Source organism: Acanthopagrus latus, chromosome 2, assembly GCF_904848185.1.
Source record: "Acanthopagrus latus isolate v.2019 chromosome 2, fAcaLat1.1, whole genome shotgun sequence".
In the NCBI taxonomy this organism is placed as follows: domain Eukaryota; kingdom Metazoa; phylum Chordata; class Actinopteri; order Spariformes; family Sparidae; genus Acanthopagrus; species Acanthopagrus latus.
Genome location: NC_051040.1, coordinates 897,562 through 922,628, shown reverse-complemented (window position 1 = coordinate 922,628; position 25,067 = coordinate 897,562). Strand labels below are relative to the sequence as shown.

General features: G+C 44.8%; 1 protein-coding gene and 1 long non-coding RNA gene across 8 annotated transcripts in view; one reads left to right on the top strand and one right to left on the bottom strand.

Moving 5' to 3' along the window:
- Nucleotides 1-24,498, top strand: part of col4a4 (collagen, type IV, alpha 4) — a 31,238-nt gene extending 6,740 nt beyond the window's left edge. For 3 of the 4 annotated variants that reach the window (XM_037122125.1, XM_037122134.1, XM_037122140.1), the window contains exons 5-47: nt 3,337-3,471; nt 3,666-3,710; nt 3,808-3,924; nt 4,175-4,243; nt 4,336-4,371; nt 4,620-4,682; nt 4,794-4,829; nt 5,172-5,213; nt 5,530-5,610; nt 5,837-5,881; nt 6,051-6,113; nt 6,475-6,519; nt 6,602-6,655; nt 6,854-6,914; nt 7,003-7,107; nt 7,797-7,952; nt 8,041-8,130; nt 8,240-8,400; nt 8,478-8,550; nt 8,939-9,045; nt 9,478-9,661; nt 9,759-9,827; nt 9,944-10,051; nt 10,144-10,212; nt 10,650-10,799; nt 11,053-11,214; nt 11,313-11,480; nt 11,561-11,704; nt 11,827-11,934; nt 13,153-13,331; nt 13,503-13,566; nt 13,672-13,746; nt 13,978-14,085; nt 14,387-14,494; nt 14,845-14,916; nt 15,115-15,243; nt 15,392-15,499; nt 15,580-15,735; nt 16,299-16,547; nt 17,476-17,592; nt 17,804-17,992; nt 20,221-20,504; nt 20,683-24,498. In XM_037122125.1, coding sequence (XP_036978020.1) covers nt 3,337-3,471; nt 3,666-3,710; nt 3,808-3,924; nt 4,175-4,243; nt 4,336-4,371; nt 4,620-4,682; nt 4,794-4,829; nt 5,172-5,213; nt 5,530-5,610; nt 5,837-5,881; nt 6,051-6,113; nt 6,475-6,519; nt 6,602-6,655; nt 6,854-6,914; nt 7,003-7,107; nt 7,797-7,952; nt 8,041-8,130; nt 8,240-8,400; nt 8,478-8,550; nt 8,939-9,045; nt 9,478-9,661; nt 9,759-9,827; nt 9,944-10,051; nt 10,144-10,212; nt 10,650-10,799; nt 11,053-11,214; nt 11,313-11,480; nt 11,561-11,704; nt 11,827-11,934; nt 13,153-13,331; nt 13,503-13,566; nt 13,672-13,746; nt 13,978-14,085; nt 14,387-14,494; nt 14,845-14,916; nt 15,115-15,243; nt 15,392-15,499; nt 15,580-15,735; nt 16,299-16,547; nt 17,476-17,592; nt 17,804-17,992; nt 20,221-20,504; nt 20,683-20,919 — 4,821 coding nt within the window. In that variant the 3' untranslated portion in view covers nt 20,920-24,498. Of the gene's footprint in view, nt 1-3,336; nt 3,472-3,665; nt 3,711-3,807; nt 3,925-4,174; nt 4,244-4,335; nt 4,372-4,619; nt 4,683-4,793; nt 4,830-5,171; nt 5,214-5,529; nt 5,611-5,836; nt 5,882-6,050; nt 6,114-6,474; nt 6,520-6,601; nt 6,656-6,853; nt 6,915-7,002; nt 7,108-7,796; nt 7,953-8,040; nt 8,131-8,239; nt 8,401-8,477; nt 8,551-8,938; nt 9,046-9,477; nt 9,662-9,758; nt 9,828-9,943; nt 10,052-10,143; nt 10,213-10,649; nt 10,800-11,052; nt 11,215-11,312; nt 11,481-11,560; nt 11,705-11,826; nt 11,935-13,152; nt 13,332-13,502; nt 13,567-13,671; nt 13,747-13,977; nt 14,086-14,386; nt 14,495-14,844; nt 14,917-15,114; nt 15,244-15,391; nt 15,500-15,579; nt 15,736-16,298; nt 16,548-17,475; nt 17,593-17,803; nt 18,086-20,220; nt 20,505-20,682 lie in introns of those variants that run through there. The other variant, XM_037122151.1, reaches the window with a different exon arrangement.
- LOC119032693 lies at nt 7,755-19,738 on the bottom strand. 4 transcript variants are annotated; one of them, XR_005079013.1, is made up of 8 exons: nt 19,428-19,738; nt 19,041-19,202; nt 18,092-18,308; nt 17,759-17,955; nt 16,332-16,513; nt 13,130-13,311; nt 8,220-8,371; nt 7,755-7,895 (listed from the first exon to the last, which is right to left on the bottom strand). It is a non-coding gene; the product is annotated as an uncharacterized LOC119032693 (long non-coding RNA). The 4 variants fall into 4 exon arrangements; XR_005079008.1 differs by lacking the exons at nt 7,755-7,895; nt 8,220-8,371; nt 13,130-13,311 and adding exons at nt 15,351-15,484; nt 15,563-15,714 and having other exon boundaries at nt 19,428-19,734; XR_005079010.1 differs by lacking the exons at nt 7,755-7,895; nt 8,220-8,371; nt 13,130-13,311 and adding exons at nt 15,357-15,484; nt 15,625-15,714 and having other exon boundaries at nt 19,428-19,732.
- Nucleotides 24,499-25,067: the final 569 nt, after the last annotated feature.

The window sequence follows — 25,067 nt, the reverse complement described above, 5'->3', positions numbered from 1 at the left end:
TCCAGATGTTACTGTGTGGTCCAGATGTTTCTGCACACAGTCACAGTGAGTCCAGATGTTTCTGTGTGGTCCAGATGTTACTGTTTGGTCCAGATGTTTCTGCACACAGTCACAGTGAGTCCAGATGTTTCTGTGTGGTCCAGATGTTTCTGCACACAGTCACAGTGAGTCCAGATGTTACTGTGTGGTCCAGATGTTTCTGCACACAGTCACAGTGAGTCCAGATGTTACTGTGTGGTCCAGATGTTTCTGCACACAGTCACAGTGAGTCCAGATGTTACTGTGTGGTCCAGATGTTTCTGCACACAGTCACAGTGAGTCCAGATGTTTCTGTGTGGTCCAGATGTTTCTGTCCACAGTCACAGTGAGTCCAGATGTTTCTGTCCACAGTCACAGTGGGTCCAGATGTTTGTGTGTGGTCCAGATGTTTCTGTCCACAGTCACAGTGGGTCCAGATGTTTCTGTGTGGTCCAGATGTTTCTGTCCACAGTCACAGTGTGGTCCAGATGTTTCTGTCCACAGTCACAGTGGGTCCAGATGTTTGTGTGGTCCAGATGTTTCTGTCCACAGTCACAGTGGGTCCAGATGTTTCTGTGTGGTCCAGATGTTTCTGTCCACAGTCACAGTGTGGTCCAGATGTTTCTGTGTGGTCCAGATGTTTCTGTCCACAGTCACAGTGGGTCCAGATGTTTCTGTGTGGTCCAGATGTTTCTGTCCACAGTCACAGTGGGTCCAGATGTTTCTGTCCACAGTCACAGTGGGTCCAGATGTTTCTGTGTGGTCCAGATGTTTCTGTCCACAGTCACAGTGGGTCCAGATGTTTCTGTGTGGTCCAGATGTTTCTGTGCGGTCCAGATGTTTCTGCACACAGTCACAGTGAGTCCAGATGTTTCTGTGTGGTCCAGATGTTTCTGCACACAGTCACAGTGAGTCCAGATGTTTCTGTGTGGTCCAGATGTTTCTGTCCACAGTCACAGTGTGGTCCAGATGTTTCTGTCCAGTCACAGTGGGTCCAGATGTTTCTGCACATAGTCACAGTGTGGTCCAGATGTTTCTGTCCAGTCACAGTGGGTCCAGATGTTTCTGCACATAGTCGCAGTGTGGTCCAGATGTTTCTGTGTGGTCCAGATGTTTCTGTCCACAGTCACAGTGGGTCCAGATGTTTCTGTGTGGTCCAGATGTTTCTGTGTGGTCCAGATGTTTCTGTCCACAGTCACAGTGGGTCCAGATGTTTGAGCTGACTGAGTAGCTGCAGAATTTAGCATCATTTAATTCAGGAGCCATCAAACATCACAGTGTTGTTAATGACAACAATTATCTGTTCACACTGACACAAACTGACCTGCAGTCTGTGTGTCTCAGTGTGTGTCAGTGTTGGTGTGTGTGTGTGTCTCAGTGTGTGTCAGTGTTGGTGTGTGTGTCTCAGTGTGTATCAGTGTTGGTGTGTGTGTCTCAGTGTGTGTCAGTGTTGGTATGTGTGTTTGTACAGCTGGGGGCAGCAGACAGGCAGAGAGGATTGTGGGAAGGCGTCTGTCTCAGTGATTTCACAGTTCAGTTGTTCCAGAGAAAGAAGGACAGAGAGAGGACTTACAGAGATCACAGCTGTCACATCTCATCTCACACACACACGCACACACACACGCACGCACACACACAGCATGTCAACATTGATGAATATCGATTTGATCTCACAGCAGATGAATCAGTAACAATCTGCTCCAGTGCAACTGATTGATCATTTATCGATCATTTGTGATCACAACACACAGAACAGTTCTCAGATTGTTAAAAAGAAATCAATAACTTCCTCTTTCATATTCAGTGACACATGATTTCACTTGTGACTTAAACTCATTTACAGTTTTGTCTGGAGCTTTCCAGATTAATCTCATGGCTTTCATCGTTATTCAATCAATATAAACTGAAGCATTAAACAGTTTCCGATGACAAAAAAATCAATTTTTGACAAATACATTGATTATTATTTGGAACTTCCTGATTTATGTTTATGACGATGGTATCACCTGTTAGAGGCATCTGTGTGGACCTGTCAGCTCAGGTCACATGACACTGACAGGTTCATGCTCACCTGGTCAGGTGACCACGTGTCCTCAGCTTCATCAACCCGTGAGTCCTGCCTCTGATTGCTTACAATGTTTATTATATTATTTTAATTATTTACCTGAGTTGTTTCCCTTCTTTCTTTCTAGAAACCTATATCAGCAATGTGTCTGTGTGCATCTGTGTGTGTGTGTGTGTTGTGGTGTTGTTGTGGTGGGGCCACGCTGCCCTCCTGTGGTCAGATAACATTACATGTCAGAACCTCTTTTCTGAAATAACTTCAGGGAAGCTTTTGGTCCTGATATGTCACACACACACCAACCAGCTGCATCCCCTCATGATACATCAGTACCTGACAACACCTGACAACACCTGACGACACCTGATGACATCTGACGCACCAGTAGCATAAAATCCGTCTGGTTTCAGCTCAAACATCAGATCAGACCAGCAGAATCATGGCTGGTGATTTTGCCCTTTCTTAACCAGCTCTTTTGAGTTCTGTTGGGTTCTTCCACGTTCTACAGTGTCAGGTTCTGTCATGTTCTCTCTGGTCTGAACAGATTCTATCATGTTGTGCCTAATTTTACAGTATCAGATTTCATTCACTTCCATCATGTTCCATCAGGTTCAAAACAGATTCTATTAAGTTACACCAGGTTCCACTGGGTTCTCGCAGGTTCTGTTGAGTTCTGTCCCGGTTCAGTCAGGTTTTATTAAAGGGATATTCTGGTGTAAGTTTAATCCATGTTCTCACACACCTTGACACAGAGTACGACCCCCCCTCAAGAGATAAAGTTTTAGCATCCTCAGAGACGACCACACAACAACAATACACTGCAGTAAATGGGTCCAAGTATAAATCTCTGTCAAAACCACAAATAATGCTCAGAACAGCACCAAACACCAAACTTCAGCAACATTACAAACAGGGTCCCAGCACATATTTCAAGGCATCAAACATTTGATATCATTGCCGGCTTTGTTATAAAAGATAAACGAAACTCACCTCTCCAGCTGCAGGCTGGCTGTGGAAGCCCTGTGAGTCGACTGCCGAGTGCAGTAGAGTAGAAGTGTAGTGGCTTCCCCAAAACGAGCCTGCAGCTGGAGAGGTGAGTTTCGATTCTGTCAGGTCACACAGATTAGGTTCTTAAGGTTCTATTAAGGTTCTATTTCTATTGGTTTCTATCAGACTCTTTTAGGTCCTACATTGTCAGATATAGTATACAATATCTGATTTGATCACATTCTTATTCTTTAATTTGTGTTCTGCAGGGTCCTCCAGGTCCTCTGGGTCGACAGGGCCCTCAGGGGCCACCAGGCTTTCCAGGACCCCAGGGGCCTCCAGGAGAGAAGGGCCACAGAGGAGATGAGGGGCCGATAGGAGCAGCAGGACTGAAAGGAGACTTGGTGAATAAATATGCTGCTGTTGTAAACACGATGGTTCTGTTTGTTCTTTGAGTTTTCATGACCTGGAGACAAGATGGCCGACTTTCTGATGTCACTGATGACCAATCACAGGTCTCACAGACCCTGTATGTTCTGTGATTGTGTGACTTGGAAACAGAACTTTTGTTCAAATTGAAACCTCTTCTTTATTTCAGGGAAGTGTCGGTGTTCCAGGTTTTCCAGGTCTAGATGGAATCCCGGTAAGAAGCCCCACCTCCTCCACCTCTCTGCTGCTCTGATTGGCCAAGTTGTATTGAGGTCAAACGTCGGACTGTGAGCATGTGTTTATATGTTCAGGGTCACCCGGGTCCTGCTGGAGGACCTGGTTTTCCAGGTCTGGATGGATGTAACGGAACCAGAGGAGAGAGAGGAAAACCCGGCCTTCCAGGAGAATATGGACCTGATGGAGAACCGGTCAGACACACCAATTGATCAGTAACATTCACTGAGAGGAAATATTTCAAACAAATATTCTGGATATGAAATGATCTGTCTGTCATCAGAACATCACGTGTTGCATCAACCAGACTCCAGAAGAATTTCTAGTGATTTTAGAACAAAATCTCTTTTCAATGTTAAACATTCCTGAACACAGCAGACGGGTCGCAGTGAGGTGTACTGTAGTAATACACAGTCACCATGGTAACAGTACATTATTCTGCAGGGTTTTTCAGGACCGAAGGGATTTCCAGGAGACCCAGCGATCTACTTCATACAGTACCCCGGAATACCTGTAAGTTCACCTGTACGCTAAGTGTCCTTGTAGTGTAAATGCACCTGTACTGTGTCACATAAAGAACCACTGATCATGTTTGTGTGTGACAGGGAGACGCTGGGCTGAGCGGACTTCCTGGTCTGCAGGTGAGAGCAAACACAATAAACCACAGAAGAACACAAACCAGTCAGAAAGTTTTGTTAGTACTGAGGATTTTCTGCTTCACTTCAACATTTAACTTTTCTATTTGTTCAGCACATATCAGAAGGAATCCAAAGTAAAATATGTAAGAATTAACCAATTTGTTGAACGTATACTCCAAACAACAGGGGACAGGATTTCCCCAGAGTCAATGTATGGGCTCATCACATTTATATTAAGTTTGTGTCTACAGGGTGAACCTGGTCTCAGTGGTCCAACTGGAGATCCAGGTCCTACAGGGGAGGACGGGACCAACGTGAGTCACAACAGACAAATAATAATAATAAAATGATAAAGTATGACTGTTTGATACTTTTTACAACACAGGTAAATCTTCTGTCCTGATATTATCTGTCTGTCTCTGCAGGGTCTCCCTGGTCTGCCTGGCTCAAGGGGCCCACCTGTGAGTATAACATATATATAGAAAGTATAATAGTACATATGAGGTATGGTTTTACATATGAGATATGGTTTTATTTGTTTGTATTTCAGAATTGTTAATCGTTTGAAAAACAGTGTTCATTTCATAAATTATGATTTTTAATTTAATTCATCCTGTCTGTCCTACCGACTCTGTCACATTTCTGCCCGAAGAACAGCGTTTGTCCTCTGCAAAAAACTTCAACTCACCAAGTGTTTGTCTCTTGTTGTGTTGTTGTAGTTACTGTTGTCATGGTGATTATAGATCAATAACATGAACGATACGGGTGAATACCTGATGGCTGTTGATGGGTTTGTGTTTCAGGGAGAAAAAGGTCGATCTCTTCCTGGACAGAAAGGAGACGAGGTACAAACATTCAGAGTAAAACCACACCCCCTCAGTGACCTCACAGCCACAGGAAAACACCTGGAGTGACATCACTGGAGGGGCGTGGCCAGAAGAAAAAAACAATAATGAGACTTTAAAGCAGAAGTGAGATGATTTAACTTTAATGACAATGATCAGTACTACTAGGCCTGTGCTCCTGTGGTACAGTGTGGTACTGTATATCACTATGTGGTACTGTGTGGTACCATGTAGCACTGTGTGGTACAGTTTGGTTCTGTGTGGTACTGTGTGGTAGTAGTATTGTATTGTATTTGTTACTGTGTCTGGTCCACAGGGGGATCAGGGTCTCCAGGGGCCTCCAGGGCCGTTTGAGTATGTCGACCCTCCAGAAGACCTGTATATCAAAGGAGAAAAGGTGGGTCCAACTAAGGTTCTAATGTGGTTCTTTTTGGGTTCTTCTATAAGTGTCCTCTGCTGTGTGTTCTTGTTATATTCTGGTTCTACTGTACTTGGTTTTGATGCTGGTTTCTGTGGGTCCTAATGTTTGGTTTTCTTCTAATGTTGGGTTCCATTGATCTTCAAGTTTGGTTCTGTTGAAATAATTTGTTTTAAGTTCTAATGTTTGGTTCTGTGTTTTTCAGGGTCCTCGAGGTTTAAAAGGCGTCTGTGGAGTTCAGGGACTGCCGGTAAGTTCAGGTGTCAGATGAAACCTGTAGAACATCTGGCCGAAGGACCACAGGATTCTCCAGGGTTCTACTTAAGTCTGAATCGGATGACTTATTGGATTACAGAATATTACTGATCATGTATCGATTACTGTGGAGGTGATGAGGTTCTGTGTTTCTGTGATTTCAGGGTTTGGATGCTCTTCCAGGCATCAAAGGAGAGAAGGGGATTCTGGGATTTCCTGGACTCAGAGTGAGTGACCTTTAATATTTGCACTATTGATCAGTATTAATCATTTTTATCAGTCATATCTTACAGCCTGTTGGATGTATACATGTACTGATAAAGGAAATATAGAATAACAGTACTTGTAAAAGGAATTCTGCCGGCTCCTGTAGATCAAACAAACCAAACTCCATTCAAAAATCTGTAAATTTAAGGCTGCCTGGTCTTCATCAGCAGATTAGGTGCTTCATAGCAGGTGGCGCCACTCTGCATATATTCTGGTGAAATCTGATCATTTTACTTGGCATCCATGTACAGTTACACTGGAAATTCTAATGAGGATGACTGTGTGTGTGTGTGTGTGTGTGTGTGTGGGGGGGGGTTACAGGGACGTACAGGTAACCCTGGACGTCCTGGAGAGAGAGGAGTCAAGGTGAGTCGACAACAGTGGTGAAAATTCTCATGAAAATAAATACTGAACAGTGCTGACAGAGTGTGTGTGTGTTTGTTTTCAGGGGATTCGAGGAAGTCCGGGTCTCCCTGGTCTGATTGGACGAGAAGGCCCAAAGGTCAGTCAATAAAAACACCACCACTGCGCTGACCAATCACATACAGATAGAACCAGGAGCCAGGAGGAACAGATGTATCATGGAGAGACTCACCTGTAACACCTGAGCTGTTCGACCACAGTGTTTCCAGTCTGAACCAACCAATGAGAGATCAGCTCCTGTGTATATCCAGTATGTAATGAGTCTGTCTGTTTCCAGGGCAGGATGGGAGATCCAGGTCCTAAAGGCCTCCCTCGGGCTGCAGACATCACACACATAGGTGCAATCAATACACAACAATATAGTTACTGAGTTATTTACCATCTCTGTGGAATGATGTCATCAGTCTTGTATGACCTGTCCTCTAGGTGATGTTGGAGACTCTGGAGCTTCCGGACTGAGAGGCCCTCCAGGAGACATGGGACTGATGGGAATACATGGTCCCAAAGGAGTCCCTGGCAGATCCATACCTGGTCAGTACCTGGTTCTCAGTCATCCAGGTCATGGTAATGAGGAAAAAAGAAACAAACCCTCATTTATGAACAGAGTCATGTAGTTTATGATGTTTAATGCAGCACGAACGCATAGATTCTTACACTGAGACAAAACAACTTCTTCATAAATGAATGGCACAACACAGGAGGGCCAACTCCTCAGATCCAGACTCCTCAGGTCCAGACTCTTCAGATCCAGACTCCTCATGTCCAGGCTCTGCTGTCCAGTGACATCTGGAGGAGACAAATTATTCCTGTGAGGACAACAATGTGAACGTCTTGGCCACAGAGGACAGATGGTTTGAAAGAGACTGCGGTGACCATCTTATCAGCACCTACAATCCTGTACTGAGTTCTCTCCCCGGACAGCTTAACGACAATTCACACCTGGGCTCACCTAGCATCTCAAATGAAGGCCAGTTGGGCTGAAGATCCACAAGTGACCCTAAGCTCACACATGTACTTGTCGACTCTGTGAGGAGACTCCCACACACTCTAAGGACACTCCCACACAGAGTTTAAAAGCCTACAACTCCCCTCCAGTTAGTCAGAACTGAAGAAGCCTCTTGGATGAAAGCTGCCTACGATACAACTTTTAGGATGTTTAATTTGTGATCAGATTTAAGGCTGTATGATGATTAATGAAGTTCTGTGTCGTTCCTCATCAGGACCTCCGGGTACTGTGGGACTGAGGGGAGTACCAGGATTCAAAGGGGACAAAGGAGATACGGGTCAGGTATATGAAGATGGACCCACACCTGGAGAACCTGGAAAAAAAGGACAACCTGGACTCAGAGGACTTAAAGGAGAACCAGGGATTCCAGGTACCTGAGAACACTCAGGTGTTTCTAGATAATCAATACAGATTATTTGCTGTTGTTGTCCTGCTGACTTTAATTTTTCTCTCTTTAGGAGGTTACTGTCTACCAGGGGCTCCAGGAAAGTCTGGAGAGCCAGGTGTACCAGGGCCCCCAGGTGCCCAGGGCTTCCGAGGGTTCAAAGGTCAGTGTCCTTAGCGATTGACTGATTGATTGATTAGGTTTAGTAGAAAGAGCAGCACTGCCATGGTGTCACTGTCTTATACTACTTACTTATTCTACCTGTGTTCCAGGTAGTCGTGGTGACTGTGCTTGTGGGCCTCCTCTTGAACTGAGGGGTGTTCCAGGCCCTGTGGGTGTCTTGGGATCTCCAGGGTCTCCAGGAGTCCCAGGGGCTCCGGGGCTGAGAGGAGATAAAGGTTTGCCTGGAGAGACAGGACAAAGAGGAGAGCAGGTGAGTCACCTCACAACAGGATCAGAGGTTGTTTGTTATTGACTGATTGATTGATTGTTCGATTTGTGTGTTTGCAGGGTCTGGGTGGATTTCCAGGTGTCAAAGGGTTCAAAGGTCAGAGGGGTGATTTCATTGTGGTGGATATTAAGGGTGAGTTGGGCCATTAAACACATTCACATCTTCTAATATAGAAATTATGCAACAAGTGATAAAATGTCATTTTTGCCCTTATTTGAATAAAAAAAGATTGTTCAATATGAAATTTTAAATTAAAAGTGATATCTTACATTTATGAGGCAGTGTGGAGAATCTGTACTTTAAGTTTATGTAAGCGGAAAACAATTCTATTAAACACATCTTTTTCTTTATAAATCACAATAGATTAAATATGGATGAGCACATCCTCCCAGATACTCTCAAATCATATCACCATGTGTAAACAGAAACTGAGAAGCTTGAGGAAAATTACTTAATGTTTGACTTTAGCCATTAGGTCATGTTCACATATCAATTTTTCTGATTGGACATTTGACTCCAGGTGGCAAAGGAAACAGGGGCCAGCAGGGCCCATCAGGCAGACAAGGATTTCCAGGGAGAAGAGGACTCGATGGCCCCCCAGGGACCCCTGGTGACCCCGGCCCCCAGGTCAGTGAGACACTCCACATGAACTTACAGCAGATAAAAAGTAAAGAAAGAAGTTAAAGTGTAGACATTTTATAATACATTTATTATCAAAGAGGTTAAAGGCTCATATAATAAGTGATGAGGGCGAAAAAGTGAATGTGGCTCACAGTTTGGTCCAGAGAGAGAACGCAGGACCACTACCAATCAGATTTACATCCACATCTCGGATGATCCCTCATCAACAGAGCTGTAGTAGTCCAAAGAACAGTTCTGGAGCTTCACAGTAAAACGGAGTTGCAGCATTCAGCTAAACAACTGAAGCGTCTGAGACTTGATTTATAACAGAAAAACAACCAAGAAACATCAGATGTCTCCATACAGCTCGTCTGCTGTGATCACAGTCTGCAGGGCTCTTTGGCCTCTTCTTTAAATCACTATCCTGTTTCTTTTCAGGGTGAAAGTTTCTCCAGCTTTCCTGGAGAAAGAGGCTCACCAGGACTCTCAGGGCCAAAGGGATTACAAGGATTTTCAGGCATTACAGGGCCAGGTGTGGTCGGAGCAATAGGAGAGCGTGGTGCCCCTGGAGAACCAGGACCTCCAGGAATCCCTGGCCCTCCAGGAGTGAAGGGGGCTAAAGGTAGAGATCAACTGGAAGTCAACTTAATTAAGATTTTGACTCCTCCTCCTCATGTTTGAACACTCATTCTCCTAATTGACACCTCCTCTTCCTGCAGGTGACACACTGCCCTGTGCACCCAGAAACCCTGGAGCCCCGGGACAGAAGGGAGACAGTGGAAACGCAGGTAAACAACACCTGCATCTGCACAACGCCTGCATTTGTCTGTGAACCTGTCTGTCTGACATCATGCTCACGTGTCTGTCTGTCTGTACACATGTTGGTTCACGTCTGTCTCTCTAGGTTACACAGGTTTTCCAGGACCTCCAGGTTTCCGTGGCATTACTGGACCTGATGGAACTAAAGGAGACAAAGGAGGTTCTGGACTTCCTGGATCGCCTGGACGACAAGGTACCAGAGGACGGCTGTCACAGCTGAACCCCACATGTCCTTTATAGTATCTCTTACATTATCTTAACATACATTCTGTCCTCCTCCTTCAGGACCTCCTGGTTTTGTTGGAGATACTGGAGAAGAAGGACCTGAAGGATTCAGTTACAGTGGAGATCCAGGTACAGCTGTTACCTGCCTGTCTCTTTAACTCATTATCTCTTTCTCATAGGTCTACATAACACCAAAATGGTCCGTCATTTTGACCCGTTTCTCTGAACTACTGATTCTGACATGAAAAGATGTTTTCTAGCCGGTCTTGTTCAGTTCTGTAGAAACAAAGTCTGGTTAGTTTTGTTTTTGTTTTTTTTTTAATGGCAGATCTGAACACAGTAATCATACTCAAATCCAAACAACAGCGTAGAGATCTTTTAAAGGAAGCATTCTAGGTCCGACCACCAGCACACATTCATTTTAACAACACTTCATTTAGCAGTTTAACGCATGGTACAGAAGGCCATGTTCCTCCACTGAAGCTGCTCAGTAAACATCACGACTCAGGATAAAACTATCAAAAAAGGACCCAGTTGATAATAATCAATGTCTTCATGAACATCAGGCGCTCCAGGTCTCCCAGGCTCTTCTGGGCTGAGGGGTCCAGCAGGAGACTCTGCTGTGGGATTCTCAGGACCCATCGGCTTCCCAGGACCAACGGGCTCTCAGGGACCTAAAGGAGTCCCTGGACCCCCTGGCAGTATTGGAATACAAGGTAATTGACTGGACCTGATGTGTAGAGAATACACTGATCCATGGCTTCTTGTTCATCAATTCATCATCAGCTTGCAGTCGTTATATTCTGTCCTCAAGAAAAACTGCACTTTGTTTTTAAAAAATACATTCTGACTGTTTGCGATGTTACTGTAGCAGCAAGAGATAGTCAGTGTTTCTCAACTTGCCAGTCAGCTCAGATAAACAAACTCTGGAAGAGTTTTATCACAGATCTTTTTGTTGTCTTCCTCCAGGAGCCATAGGTCTGGGTGGTGGCCCCGGACCAAAGGGACAGACAGGACAGGATGGGGCCCCGGGTTTAACTGGCCCAGTGGGGCCCACACCTGACTTCTGTGATGCTGGAAAACCTGGTGCCAGTGGCCTATTTGGCCCTCAGGGACCCATTGGACCCCCAGGTAGACTCTAGCTCCTGACTGTGGTCCATTGACTTGACTTTATTTCCTGTTACTTTACAGTTTAAATTATGTAATTTCTTTCATACACTGCTGTTCAGGTTTTTTGGGGGAGAAAGGTGAGCCTGGGGCAGAGGGTCCTCCAGGTTTTGGCCCTCAAGGCCCAGAAGGTAAACCAGGCTCTCCAGGTTTCCCAGGGTACACAGGGCTACAGGGCCCCTCTGGCCCAAATGGAGACCCAGGACTACCAGGACCCAGTGGTCTTAAAGGTGAGGTCCTACCATCAACACACCTGTGTTTAAATGTTTCCTGACAACGCAGAAAAAAAAACACTCACTGTGTGTTTCAGGTCTGATGGGACCCCGGGGCCAGGAGGGCTGGCCAGGACCACCTGGAAAGACTGGGGCTCCTGGAGTCCCTGGGCGGAAGGGGGACATAGGGCCCAGTGGACAAGATGGAGCTGCAGGATGTGAAGGTCCAAAAGGAGAGAAAGGTAAACACAGAGCGATAAGATAGTACTATTACTACCAAACTATTACTGTAGTGGTACTCTTGCTAGTGCTACTAAATGTACTGCTATTTGTTAAAAGCCTCTCCCATGTGTGTCCCCTGCAGGATGTAAAGGGGTCCAGGGGCCTCCAGGAGATACCAACATTATCCCCATCAAAGGAGACAAAGGGAAACCAGGACCCCCAGGCATCAACGGCTTTCCTGGACCACGAGGTCAGAGCTGTTACCATAGAGATCACTGTCAGGGTTTTGCAGGGGCATGATGTCTAAAGATGAGAGGTTCAGTTCTGCTTTCAGGTATTTTGCGAGAGCTGTAAAAGCTTCTTTGCCTCCACACTGAAGACCAGAACAAACGCTGGTCTCAAAGGTCTGGACAGATGACTTTGAACACCATGAGTCGCTGTTTCTTTTCCATCATGACAGCAGCTGAAATAAGTAACAACTTAGAGACGTCAAAACGTTGACCCAAATGTTGGACGTCTGAAACGTTTGGGGAAACTCAGACGAGTTCAGGAACAAATCTGTTTGGTGTGTTCTGCTGTGTTGGAGGCTTTTGAACTGCACAGAGTGTTTGATCAGATTCAACTTGCAAAGTCTGAGTGTGTTCGCGGTCGGAGGATTGGACACCATTGGATACTCTGATTGCTTGTCTGTTCAATGACCATTCTGATTGGCAGTCTGCTAGCGAATCAGCGCAGCATATGGAAGGGGCGGAAGTGACAATGGTCTGCACTCCATTCCGGCATTTCCTGTTTTGGATTACTGGCACGAGACTAGCACCACCCGATGTTAAGGAGACGTACTGCATCTCACGCAAGCGCAGAATGTACAAGCTGCTGTGTAGTTGGCAATAGTTGAGGCGGTATGTTTCAATGCAAATTTTTTGCCGAATGGGTCAGACAAGAGACAACAGAGTGGTCAGATAGAGGCAGCTGGCCGTTGGTTTGAATCTGGGCGATGTGTGGGGGCCTGTAGAGTCAGGCCAAGTCAAAGTGAGACAAGGCAGGTTGTCTTGTGTCGAGGTGGGTCAGGCCAGGTAAGATTAAGTTGAGTCAAGTCATGTATTGTTGAGTTTGGCTTTGTGGAAATGAGCAGTCTGAGCAGCAGGCACATACCGCTACGGTAGCCCAGAAGGAAAAATATCTATCAGTCAGTCACCACCTGCACTGCTTGAAGAAAAACTTTGTCACACAGTTCCGAGTGAGTTTCTGGGCAAGACTCTAAAGCCTTTACTTTGACTTTGCAGTTATCTCAGTAACATAGAAAATGTCAGCAAGTGGGAGAAAATGCAACCTTTTGTCCGGGTCAGAGAGCGAGGCTGAGGTTAGTCCTGAAGCTTGATTTCCCACTATGTGTTTCGGGTCCTTGTGACAGTTACATCTGTCCAAACATCCAGTAACTCTTTCACCTTGAAACACGCTGTCTCTACAGGAGCTAAAGGTGTACGAGGAGCTACTGGTAAGCCAGGGTATCCAGGCATCAATGGAGCCCCTGGCATCGTAGGTCTACCAGGACCCGCCGGGCCTGTCGGCAAACCAGGACCTCCAGGACCACCTGGTCAAAAAGGACCTGCTGGATTTGTTGGCTTCCCTGGAGAGACAGGAGATCCAGTAAGATAAGAGTTTACTTTATAATTTGAGAAAAACTTGTGTGAAACAGGAAGTAGAGCTATGGTCACTGAACCCTCCTTGGATCAGTGCGTTTGTTTGAGATGTTGAAAAGGCTGCAGAACCACAAACAGAAGTTTAGAAATATTGACCTGTTCTTGTTTTTGGTCACAGGGTGACCCAGGATGTCCGGGGGAACCTGGACATCCCGGTTTCCCAGGATGTACTGGACCTAAAGGTAGGAAAGAACCCCGAACACAACCAAACACCGTGATCTGTGATCAGAATGAGTCTGATTGTTAACTGCGCAGGTTGTAGTGTAAAGTTTGTGTTTGTGTTTCAGGTGATAAAGGAGACTCTGTCGGCTGTGCGGGTCCAACTGGAGAGAAGGGGCCTACTGGAGATTACGGGCCTCCAGGTGATGATCCAGTTCTGATTCTGCAGCAGGACAGAATCTTTAGTTAAGAGGGAAGAAAAGTTGATTAACAGCTTAACCGTAATCATACAAATGGTAAAATAATAAGACTCAAGTTTGACTTCAAAAGGAAAAATCAAATATATTTAGTCTGTAAACTCTCAAAAGAGACGATCTTATTAAATGTGAGGAAGCTGATCGTTGTTGGAATCATCAGCTGTCTTTCTGCCTCAGGACCACCTGGACCTCAAGGTGATCCAGGAACACCCGGATTCATTGGTGCTCCAGGACAGAAAGGATGCAAAGGAGATCCAGGCTATCAGGGGCAACTGGGTGAACCAGGTACAGAAGCTCGCCTGGACCTCATCAGGCTTTACACCTCATTCTGTGACATCAGCTGTGTCATGTGACCTGTAAAACCAGTAATAGCCAGAATTATCTTTGCCTATTCCCTGATTGTTATTGAGCCACCATAAATGAAACTTAGCAGCTCCTTTAGAATTTTCACATGAAAAGACCATTTGAATCTTGAAAGTCACCAAATCCCACACTGAAACAAGAGGTGGAGCTGACTGCTGATTTGGGAGCTTTTAACAACTATCACCATGACCATAACGCCTTCTGTCTCTCTGGTTTATTTCAGGTGTGATCGGTCCCTCAGGTCCCAGTGGGCGCCCAGGTATTCCAGGTCTTCCTGGTAAAGCAGGGGCTGATGGTCCTCCAGGACTGCAGGGCTGCCAGGGTCTCCAAGGTCAGAAGTCAAACCCAGAACTGCGGTCATGTGTTGTGTCCTCAACAGTTTCAACAAGTTGGCCATCAGATATAAAAAGGCTCTGTTGCAGCCAAGTGACATCTGTCACATGACCGTCACCTTGCACCTCATAGTGTTCCCTCCAGAGAGTTTAACTCCATACAATAATAATGTCTAACTATTTGGGTTAGGTGTAGGTGATGCTGAATACAGTTATTAGATATTGATGTTTTTCTTTTCCAGTTTTCAACAGTCTCATTATTATATTGAGCTGGCAGGTAACACAGATGTGTAACTTGATCAAAATAAGTCTATGTTTTTCTAACTTGAAAAGTATATTGTTGCATCAGGTCCTCCTGGACCGCTGGGACTTCACGGACTAGATGGACTGAAAGGAGTAAAGGGGGACATGGGCACCAGAGGTACAAGTCAAGTTCACCGCATTCTTTCAGATATTAACACATCATCATTTTCTTAAGTCTTGCACCAAGTCCCAGTCAGTGATTGGACCTAGCACTGACACGGTGAAACATCTGTTGTTTTGACTTTTTAATAATGTTCAGATTGGTTTGTAGGACAGTCATCAACACGACAATCATACGATCTGTCTCTCTGTTAAGGTCTGGGTGTGCCAGGTCCTGAAGGTTGTAAAGGTCTTCCAGGAGATAAGGGTCCTCAAGGTCATCCAGGATACCCTGGCCCATCCCAGCCTGGACCAAAAGGACCCGCTGGCCCCCCTGGACCCAAAGGTCTTTATCAGTGCAATATACATCAGGGTCAGGATGTGACAGACAGGATGTCACAGGCAGTCTTGGATTAAATGTTTAACCAGTGATCCATCTAAAGATCACAGCTTCAGTGTGGCTGTCAGTTATATGTCTGTTTGTGTTGTTGTAGGCCCCACAGGTGGTAGTGGACCTCCAGGTAATCCTGGACCAAACTGTAAGGGTCCAATTTCAGGGCCTCAAGGACATCCTGGTTGTGCTGGACCTGATGGAGAACCAGGTCCGTCTTCAATATTCAAGTTTAATAAACTTTACACATAAATCATAGTGGATAACTTCTGACATTGGATTGGGTTTCAGGGTGTCCTGGTGAGATGGGGGATCCAGGTCGGAATCCTCCAGTACCTGGAGATGAAGGGGACAACGGGCACACTGGGTTCCAGGGGCCCAAAGGGTCAAAGGGACCTAGGGGGCCTCCAGGAGAGCCAGGGTACCCTGGAAATCCAGGAGAGAAAGGTCAGACCCTCTTCTTGTTAATCTCAGATATCTTGCCAACAGATCTACACTGAAGTGAGTCTTCACAACCATAACAGTATTATCATATTTACACACTGCATCTTGCAGCACTTTCAAATGGTAAATGCTTGACTGCTCAAACAAACAAAAAAAACCCTTCAGGCTATGTGAGCTAAGCAGTTTTAATAGGTCTTGTTAGTATTCACTTGATAAAGTATTAGTCATAAACCTATGTCTTCATAAGTGAATGAATGACACGCTGTACCAGTCACTCTAAGAAGGATGTGTAGCTTCCTATTACCAAGGAAAACAGCGGTTCCAGTTATGTGACAGGATCTGGCAGAAGTTGTGCACATAATTTGCACAAAGTATCATTAGGATGAGGAATAAGGCTGATAAACTGGAAGGTAACCATAGCAACCAAACTGATACTTCTGGTTCTGTAAGAAATGTGTCCACAGGAAACACAATTTAATTTCAAGTCCTGGTGTTCAAACCTCTAATTTTGTATTTTTGTATCAGTACATGTACTCATGGTTTGTCTGTATGTGTGCTTGTGTCAGGTAAGCGGGGGTCTCCAGGTCTGATGGGACTACCTGGTAATCGGGGTCCTGACGGTTATACCGGTCCCAGTGGGCCTCCAGGACCAAAAGGATGTGTTGGACCAGCTGGTCCAAAGGGGGAGAAGGGACGAGTCTCCCCCTGCCCAACTTATGCCCCTGCCCAAAAGGGCCCCAGAGGACCTGCTGGCCCCTGTGGAGAGGTTGGACATCCTGGGCTGCAGGGAGAAAACGGCCGTAGAGGACCCAAAGGTGAGATACAGGATGCTGCCCAGGTCACAATCATAGTAAAGATGGTACACATTAATTTAGCTGCTTATTGTGGGACAAGATGGAAGTCTAAAGTGCAGCACTCTGGTCAGTTAAGAGCATGTCAAAGTCCTTTTTGTGAGTTAAACGGCTGATTATCTGGGCGCAAAGTGCAGCACACAGTGCAAAGAGGTGGTATTTGGACTGAATTAGTTAATGGGTTGTTTTGGATGGAACATGCATTTGGTCTCCCTTTCCCTGTAAGAGCCAGGTATGCCATGGGCATGACACATATTAAACAGTAGCACTCATCTTCACCGCAGGACAGGGAGGTGATCCTCTCCATCAACAGCTCTGTTTGACTGAATATGAGAGAATAAACTGGTAATAAACTGAGGAGGAGAAGCAATTGCGTCCCTCTATGTGTGCACAGATCTCAGTCCGTGGATCAGTCGTATTGATCATCTGATCAATAACTGGTGGGATGAGAGGGGAGATAATAGTCCTTAATGTGGAAAATGTCAATGGCATCACTGCAGCGATCCTCCAGCAGCAGAAACAATACATGTGTCTGAACAGCTGATCAACTTCACTGATCATTCAAAGCTCCTGACTCATTCCTTGACTGACTCTTTGTTGGCCTTTCACTCTCTGCTGCCTCAACAAAGCAATCTGCCATCAGTGAGCCTCATTTTAAGTGTGACACACCCAGGGGTGTACAGGTGGGCGCAGGTACATTTGCTATTTACACAACAAGGTGCTGGGCGTGAAAATGACCACTGCATTGGTCTGAATCTAGCAATGACTTGTGCTGCACTGTGCACCGTTTTGTTCCAGGTGCTAGAGCCCCTAGAGCCCCTTGTGTCAGTGCAGTTGAACAGTGCAGTTGAACATGCAGTTGAACATTTAGATGGTTGATGATGTGTTTCAGGCAAGAAAGGGGACATCGGTTCTAAAGGATCAGAAGGCGATCACGGTCCCCCAGGTCCAAATGGACACAAAGGACAACCAGGCCCACAGGGGGAGAAAGGAGCAATAGGCGACAAAGGTAAGACCTTAATCTGACTGATTGTGTACCTTTTATTTATTAAATTTACTTTGTAAATTTATTTACCTCTATTAATACCTCTATTTGCTCAGTTCAACACAAATGACTCTCTGAGACCACAACTTGCAGTCTGCCGATCAGTTTGGTCTAGAGTTGTTGGTATCACCTGCAAGTGTAGCTGATGTCCCTTCCTGTGCTTTTTGTTTTTCAGGTGATCCTGGTCCAAAGGGTGAGAAGGGTGACAGTGGACAAGATGTAAAATTGACCTCCGGTTTCCTGTTGGTAAAACACAGCCAAACGATGGAGGTTCCCCTCTGTCCACACAAGATGAGGGTCCTGTGGGAAGGATACAGTTTGCTGTATCTGGAGGGGCAGGAGAAGGCTCACACTCAGGATCTGGGTATACTTTCACACATTGACACATTCATGCTTAAGTTTCAAAACTGTTACAGAAAAAGTTGTATTTAGTTTAGATGACAGTTCAGGCTCTAAACCTGACCAAGACTTGCACCCAGAAGTTGTTGCTTAGTTGCTTTCTTGTGTCTGAGGTTTTGCCCAGTCACCAGGTGATGCCAGAGTCTGACCCGAAGTGGCAGCAGGCTTAGACAGATAGCATTCTTCCCTCAGCCGCAACCTCCCAGGTCTGATGGGACATTCAATCCTCCAGTGTATTCTGGCTCTACCCTTGAGTTTCTCTGAGACGAAGCCAAGAAACACTGCAAAGGAAACGCATTCCAGCTGCTTGGATCAACCATCTCATTCAATTACAACCAAGATCCACTGGTGAATCCAGACCTTCACCTTCAGTATCAGCTACCTCTAAAGATTAGAATGATAGTCCAATCCACATGTAACCCAGGTCCCATGTAGTTAGAGAAAAGCTAGAGTGGTTAATACGATGAGACTGGGCCTGAGCTCGTTGTAGGAAAATACAACCATTTTATATGCAACTTTAATATGTATGTTACTTTAATGATGACCACCACAACAACTGTACTTTAAACACAAAAAACCCTTTCAGGTATTTATTTATACAAAAAAATATTAAATTTAAATGGAAACATATTTCCTTAATGAAATAAATGGCAAACAATAAATAAAATGTACAGCTTCTTTAAAATTGTTATTTCTCTGTTAAGTTTCAAAACAAAGCAGCTTTTGCTATATACAGTTGGAAAAAAAACAGGTACTCTTTTTAACTCCTCTGTTACAGGCAAAAACACTTACTATGACATTCAAAGAAAACACCTTTTGTCTTCTATACTTGAACTTAAAGGAAATCTGATCCTCTTAAAATACTCAATTTACCTTCAAAACAGTGACATAACACAACTCAATATGTACCTGTGGGCCCACACACACTCACATGAAACACTACAAACCAAATTTAAACCCGTTGCAGGCCTGTTGGATGAAGCTTGTGCACAATGGTTTCAGTTAGTACTCACGAATCCAGAGTTTGTCAGTGGGGATAGAAGGGGACAAGCATGGCGGTCACAGTTCAAGCACACACGCAGGCGATGGCGCACAGCTGCGAAGTCACAAGGAAGAACAGCAGGGCCGTCTGTTGGAAACCGTCTCGACCTCTCTCCTTCTCCAGCGTCAGCCTCCTTTAAGCATATCATCATAAGATGAGCCACAATATCAAACGCTATCTCTTGTTGAATTAGCATTAGTTCGCTTTAGCTACAGGAACAGCTTTAGGCTAAAACTGTGATACACATGCACATTAGCACTGTATGCTGCCGCTAGCTAGCACGTCGCTAACCGCGTTACACGTCCAGTCTCTTTACAATATAACAGTTAGATAAAGCACACAATACAGGCATACACACCATATTCACCTGTTGCAGGTCACACAGAGCAGTCGACCTCCGGGATAAAACTTAAATACTCTCCACAACACGATGCCTCCTCTCAGCTCTCTGGTCGACAGCGACTCCGTCTCTTCTGACGCATGCTCACTACGCACCAAACTAACCTGCGCCACTAGTCCCGCCTCTTCCACAGTGAGTTTACTCTGATTGGCTCGTGAGTTTGATAACAACGAAAAGACAACACAGGAATTAAATGATTGACATAAGACAGGTAACACGTTAGATTACAGACGAGTCTACGCTGCTACTTCATCTCTCCTTTTCTCCTAGATCACAGATATTCTTTTAACTGTAAATGGTCTAATTTACTAAACTCTACACATTATATTCATACTTCTTATCCAGCACATATTTTAACCATTAGTTCTTAATATAATGAACCTCCTCTTAACTATCATGAACTTTCAATACAATTTTATGCACTGTAACCTAAATGATTTTATACAGGGCTACACACAGAGGCCCTATCACGCCTGGCACAAGGTTGTTGGTGATAATTACATGGAGTCCTAAAGGTTGCGAGGTGCAGCCTCTGTGGACCGGATGATACTTAGTTACTTAAGTAACTTAAGTATTACTTATGTAATACTTGGTTTGTGTTGGTGTTTGGATGTGTGGTGTGTAAAAGTATCCGGACCCAGGCTTTTCCAACAGAACTTTGTATTGTAACAAGATGATCAGTGTCTGGGGCTGATCGGTGTAGTTAAAATAATAATATGATACTTCTTGTCCATGTCGTAAATATTTCCAGGTCAGGCGGGGTCGTGTATGCGGGTCTTCTCCACCATGCCGTTCTCTTCCTGTAACATGGGAACCTGCTCTTATGCCAGTCGGAACGACAAATCCTATTGGCTGTCGACGACGGCAGCTGTCCCCAGTATACCGGTGGACGGAGCTGCTATTAGAAATTACATCAGCCGCTGTGTGGTGTGTGAAGCGCCCTCTTCACCCGTCGCACTGCACAGCCAGAACTCCGGAATCCCACCCTGCCCCCGCGGCTGGGTGAGCCTGTGGGACGGATACTCCTTCCTCATGGTGGGTTCTGCAGCGGTACAGGTACTGCTTCAAATACACATTCAGCTCTGAAGCCTTAGAGAGATGAGAGGTGAATGCCCAGTTGGCTCTGTGAAGCACATAGATGAACTGTGACCTGTATGACTGAGAACCGTCAGCCACATTCCTGATGATGATATCATTTCATGTGTGATTGCAGCATACAGGTGCAGGTGACGAGGGCGGCGGCCAGTCTCTGACATCATCAGGTAGCTGTCTGACAGACTATAGGGCCCAGCCCTTCGTGGAGTGTCAGGGGCCCCGAGGAACCTGCCACTACTTCACCAACATCTATAGCTTCTGGCTGACCACCTCCAACAACTTCTCCACCACGCTGACTGGGAGCCGGCAGCAGAGGGAGAACATTGGGAGGTGCAATGTCTGCATGAGGGAGTGAGGAGGAGCACCACGTCCTCCTCCTCCTCCTCCTCCTGCGTGAGGGAGTGCAGAGACGCTCCACTTCCTCCTCCTGCAGACTCTGAGAGGACGGACAGGACCAGAATCGTTTGTTTGTTTCTGTGAGGACAGACTGTCATATTAAAGATAATGCTGCCAATCAATTGATTAATCAATCAATCAATCCATCAGTCAATCAATCAATCAGTCAGTCAGTCAGTCAGTCAGTCAGTCAATCAGTCAGTCAGTCAGTCAGTCAGTCAGTCAGTCAGTCAGTAGACCCTGTTCATGAGAAACACTCACACTTGTTATTCTGTCTTTTAACAGACGGATGTTTGAACTGAGGTTTGAGTTTTAGGTGTCACAGTAGAATCAGCTGCTAAAACAACGTAAACATTTTGATATTAATGTTATTTTCACGGGACAAAATAGTTTTCCTTCAGCTCCATTCAGACTGGACTCGATTCAGATTTTTTAACCCCCATTACATCCAGAATTACAGCCTGACTGACTTCCTGTTTCTCTGTGAGGGAGCAACGTCCCTGTAGTTTAAAGTGGATATCTTAGTTCTGCTTGTTCTTCTATTTTATGAGATATCTTTTCAGCTCAGTCTGAAAATAAAGGAGGTACATTTTTTTCCCTCATCTGGTATTTAAGAACTAACATAACAACAAAGACCCTTTAAAATGAACATCAGAGATTTTAACACTTTATGTCTTAAAAATAGAAACAAATTCAGGCATCTTTTCAGACAGATGCAGTGAAATATGTTTTGAACCAGAATTACAGACATATTCCTGCAACATTTCTGATAAAATGACAAAATCACAGTTTTGGAGGATGAAAGTCTGAGAGTGAATGTGGTCACAGCTGCAGGACATCAGAACAAGACCGGAACCGTCAGTGAACCAAAGAAACGCCACGATCTGCTCTAAAGTCCGCCGTGTTAACATTTCCCCCAAACCAGCCGTTTCAGTGTATTTCATGTTGAATCACCTGTGTGACTGACAGTAACAACAGAAGAGATAGTTTTAATGTATTAACATCTGAACTGAACCCCAAAAGTATAAAATCATGATGCTCTTTGTCTGCTGATCGCACTTACGTGACTGTGAATAATTCTGCCCCCCAGTGGACATAATGTTGAATTATTATTTCTTTAGTAATCTGGATTATTGTCTGTAAGAGAAATTCTCTTTGTCGAAGTCTGAGAGTTGCTAATTATCTGAAGAACGATGACTCAGATCTTTTTAACTGACAACTGACAACAGGACTGAGATACACAGCTCATGACATCATCAGTCACATGTTCATGTTGATACGACGGCCATTTACTGTGACACAACAGAGCGACTGACCTGCCGTCTACACTGAGTCCTAAATCCATAAACTTCAGTTCACACATCTCTCTCTCTCAACGCATCTTTTACATCTGACATCCGCCTCAGACGCAGCGTCTTCGTTCACCACTGGGAGGCGCTGAAGTGAAAGTATTATAATCACGCACAGCGAGACGCCACGAACAAAACAAAACAGATTCAGGGAAATGAATGAGACGTAGAAAACAACAGACGGAGCTGTTCTGTTCAGGTTGAAGCAGTAGAAGGACTGTGAGGTCAGAGCCCACTATTGATTGATGATTGATTTATCAGTAACTTGTGGATGTTGTGAATGACTCGTTAACAATGAGGTTCAAACTGTGACATTGATTAATAAGTTTATCCAGTTGTATAAATTAAATAGTTCAGCCACGTTAAAGAGTTCCAGAGCACCAAACCAGCCAATCAGAACTCAGTGTTAACTCATTTATTTACACGGATTGTTCAGTCCCAGTTTGAACTGACTGGTTTTCATTTGTGTTTCATATTGAGTGTGTTTATTACTGTTTCTATGCAGAGGACATATTTGTGCTTTTATTGTGAAAAAACAAATAGCCACTCCCATTACAACCTGATTGGTTGGTGGTATTGACACGACATTCTGTCCTCATGAGAGAAAACAAGGATGGACATCTGAGTGATCTTTAGCCCCGCCTCTAGCCCGCACTGACAATGCATTCTGATTGGTCAGCTGAGAGGCAGTGACTGTATTTTAATTGGTCGGCTGAGCAGCAGTGACAGCGTGTCATTGGTCAGTCAGTATTTTGTGAATAAGTAGGGACAGGATCGTGTGAGAAGCTGTGAATATATCTGACATTAAACCTTGAAACGTGTTTTTGTTCGGGTTTTCTTCGGGCCCGGCGTGTCGGAGCTCCTCCCTCAGCTCACCTGGTTCATGTTCTTATTCATGGTTTTAAGTTTCGCTGGAAAGACGAGAAGATTTAACACAGAAATATTGAACTCAAACTTCCTTTTACACTAAACAGATGAGTGGTGACAATCAACATCTCAACAGGATGAGCTGCAGCACAGAACCAGGACCAGCGCCAGGACCAAGACAGTCAGAACCAGAACCTGATGTTCTGTTTTATCTTCCACCTCAATGATTTAATGACTCTGGTCAGTCACTGCTGTTTCTTTGTGTTGTAGAGTTCAGTTGAATATTCACGTCTGATGATTTCAGGTTAGTTTCATATAAAAACTAATCGTCTGTTTTTTTTACAAAGTTAACAAGGTGAAAACTTTTAATTTGGAAAACATGTGACTTCCTGTTACTCTTCCTTTAACTTAGGAAACATTTTGTGAAATCTTCAGTGGAGGTTTTGTGGTTCTTTTGCCTCCTGTTTTAGTCTCTAATCCAGGTCCTGGTCCTGGTCCTGGTCCTGGTCCTGTATAATCTCTCTGTGATTTGTAAATATGTTTGAACTCGACCGTTTTATATTTTTACTGTAAATGTCATCAGAGTATTTATTTAGCTTGAAATTAATGTTGGTGCTATTTGTTTTTTGTTCATTTTTATTTTATTTTGGTAAATGATCACACGGTGAAACCCCGCCCCCTCTCCTCCCTCCTACAAAATAAAATCCTCAACACATTAATGAGGTTCTGGACGAGCAGGAGTTTGTTTTTAATGATCTGACAGTTTATCAGGATGAAAACTAAATTAAAAAGTACCATTGTGTGGGACTTTCAGCAGTTTCATCAGTTGGATCAATAGGCCCCGCCCCATCGACAACAGACTGTGATGTCATAACCTTAATGTCATAGGCGTACAGGTTCTTAAATGTGTTTGAGATGTTTTCTATTCAGTTTTTTTGGATAAGGATGTGAAGGCCTCATTATTTCAAGATTAAACAAGCACTTTTAGTTGAACTACAGCTCCCATGATGCTTTGAGAGGAGGCCTGTGTTTAGTACTGTACTTCGACCAAACTAAACTGTCGGCTTTGGTCGTTCCTCGTTAATCTGACAGAAAACCCCTGAGGAGATTTGAAAAAAACACTGATTGACACGAGAATATCAGGTGTTTATCAAAGTGGGTGGGGCCTAAGGAGGGGTCACTGTGACATCACTGTGTTTTCATTGTATTTAAATCTGTCGGTGATATTTTTAATCTCTGTAGGAGGAAACTTCTCACTAACACCTGAAACATTTTACTCTCTGTGAACGGACGACTCTTCAATAAACTGCATCAAAGCTCCACTGCGACTCCTCATTCATTCATTCATACAGGTGCACACAGGTGCAGACAAGTGCAGACAGGTGCACACAGGTGCAGACAGGTGCGGACAGATGTAGACAGGTGCAGACAGGTGCGGACAGATGTAGACAGGTGCAGACAGGTGCAGACAGATGTAGACAGGTGCAGACAGGTGCAGACAGGTGCAGACAGATGTAGACAGATGTAGACAGGTGCAGACAGGTGCAGACAGGTGCAGACAGATGTAGACAGATGTAGACAGGTGCAGACAGGTGCAGACAGGTGCAGACAGATGTAGACAGATGTAGACAGGTGCAGACAGGTGCAGACAGATGTAGACAGATGTAGACAGGTGCAGACAGGTGCAGACAGATGTAGACAGATGTAGACAGGTGCAGACAGGTGCAGACAGATGTAGACAGATGTAGACAGGTGCAGACAGGTGCAGACAGATGTAGACAGGTGCAGACAGGTGCAGACAGATGTAGACAGATGTAGACAGGTGCAGACAGGTGCAGACAGATGTAGACAGATGTAGACAGGTGCAGACAGGTGCAGACAGCTGTAGACA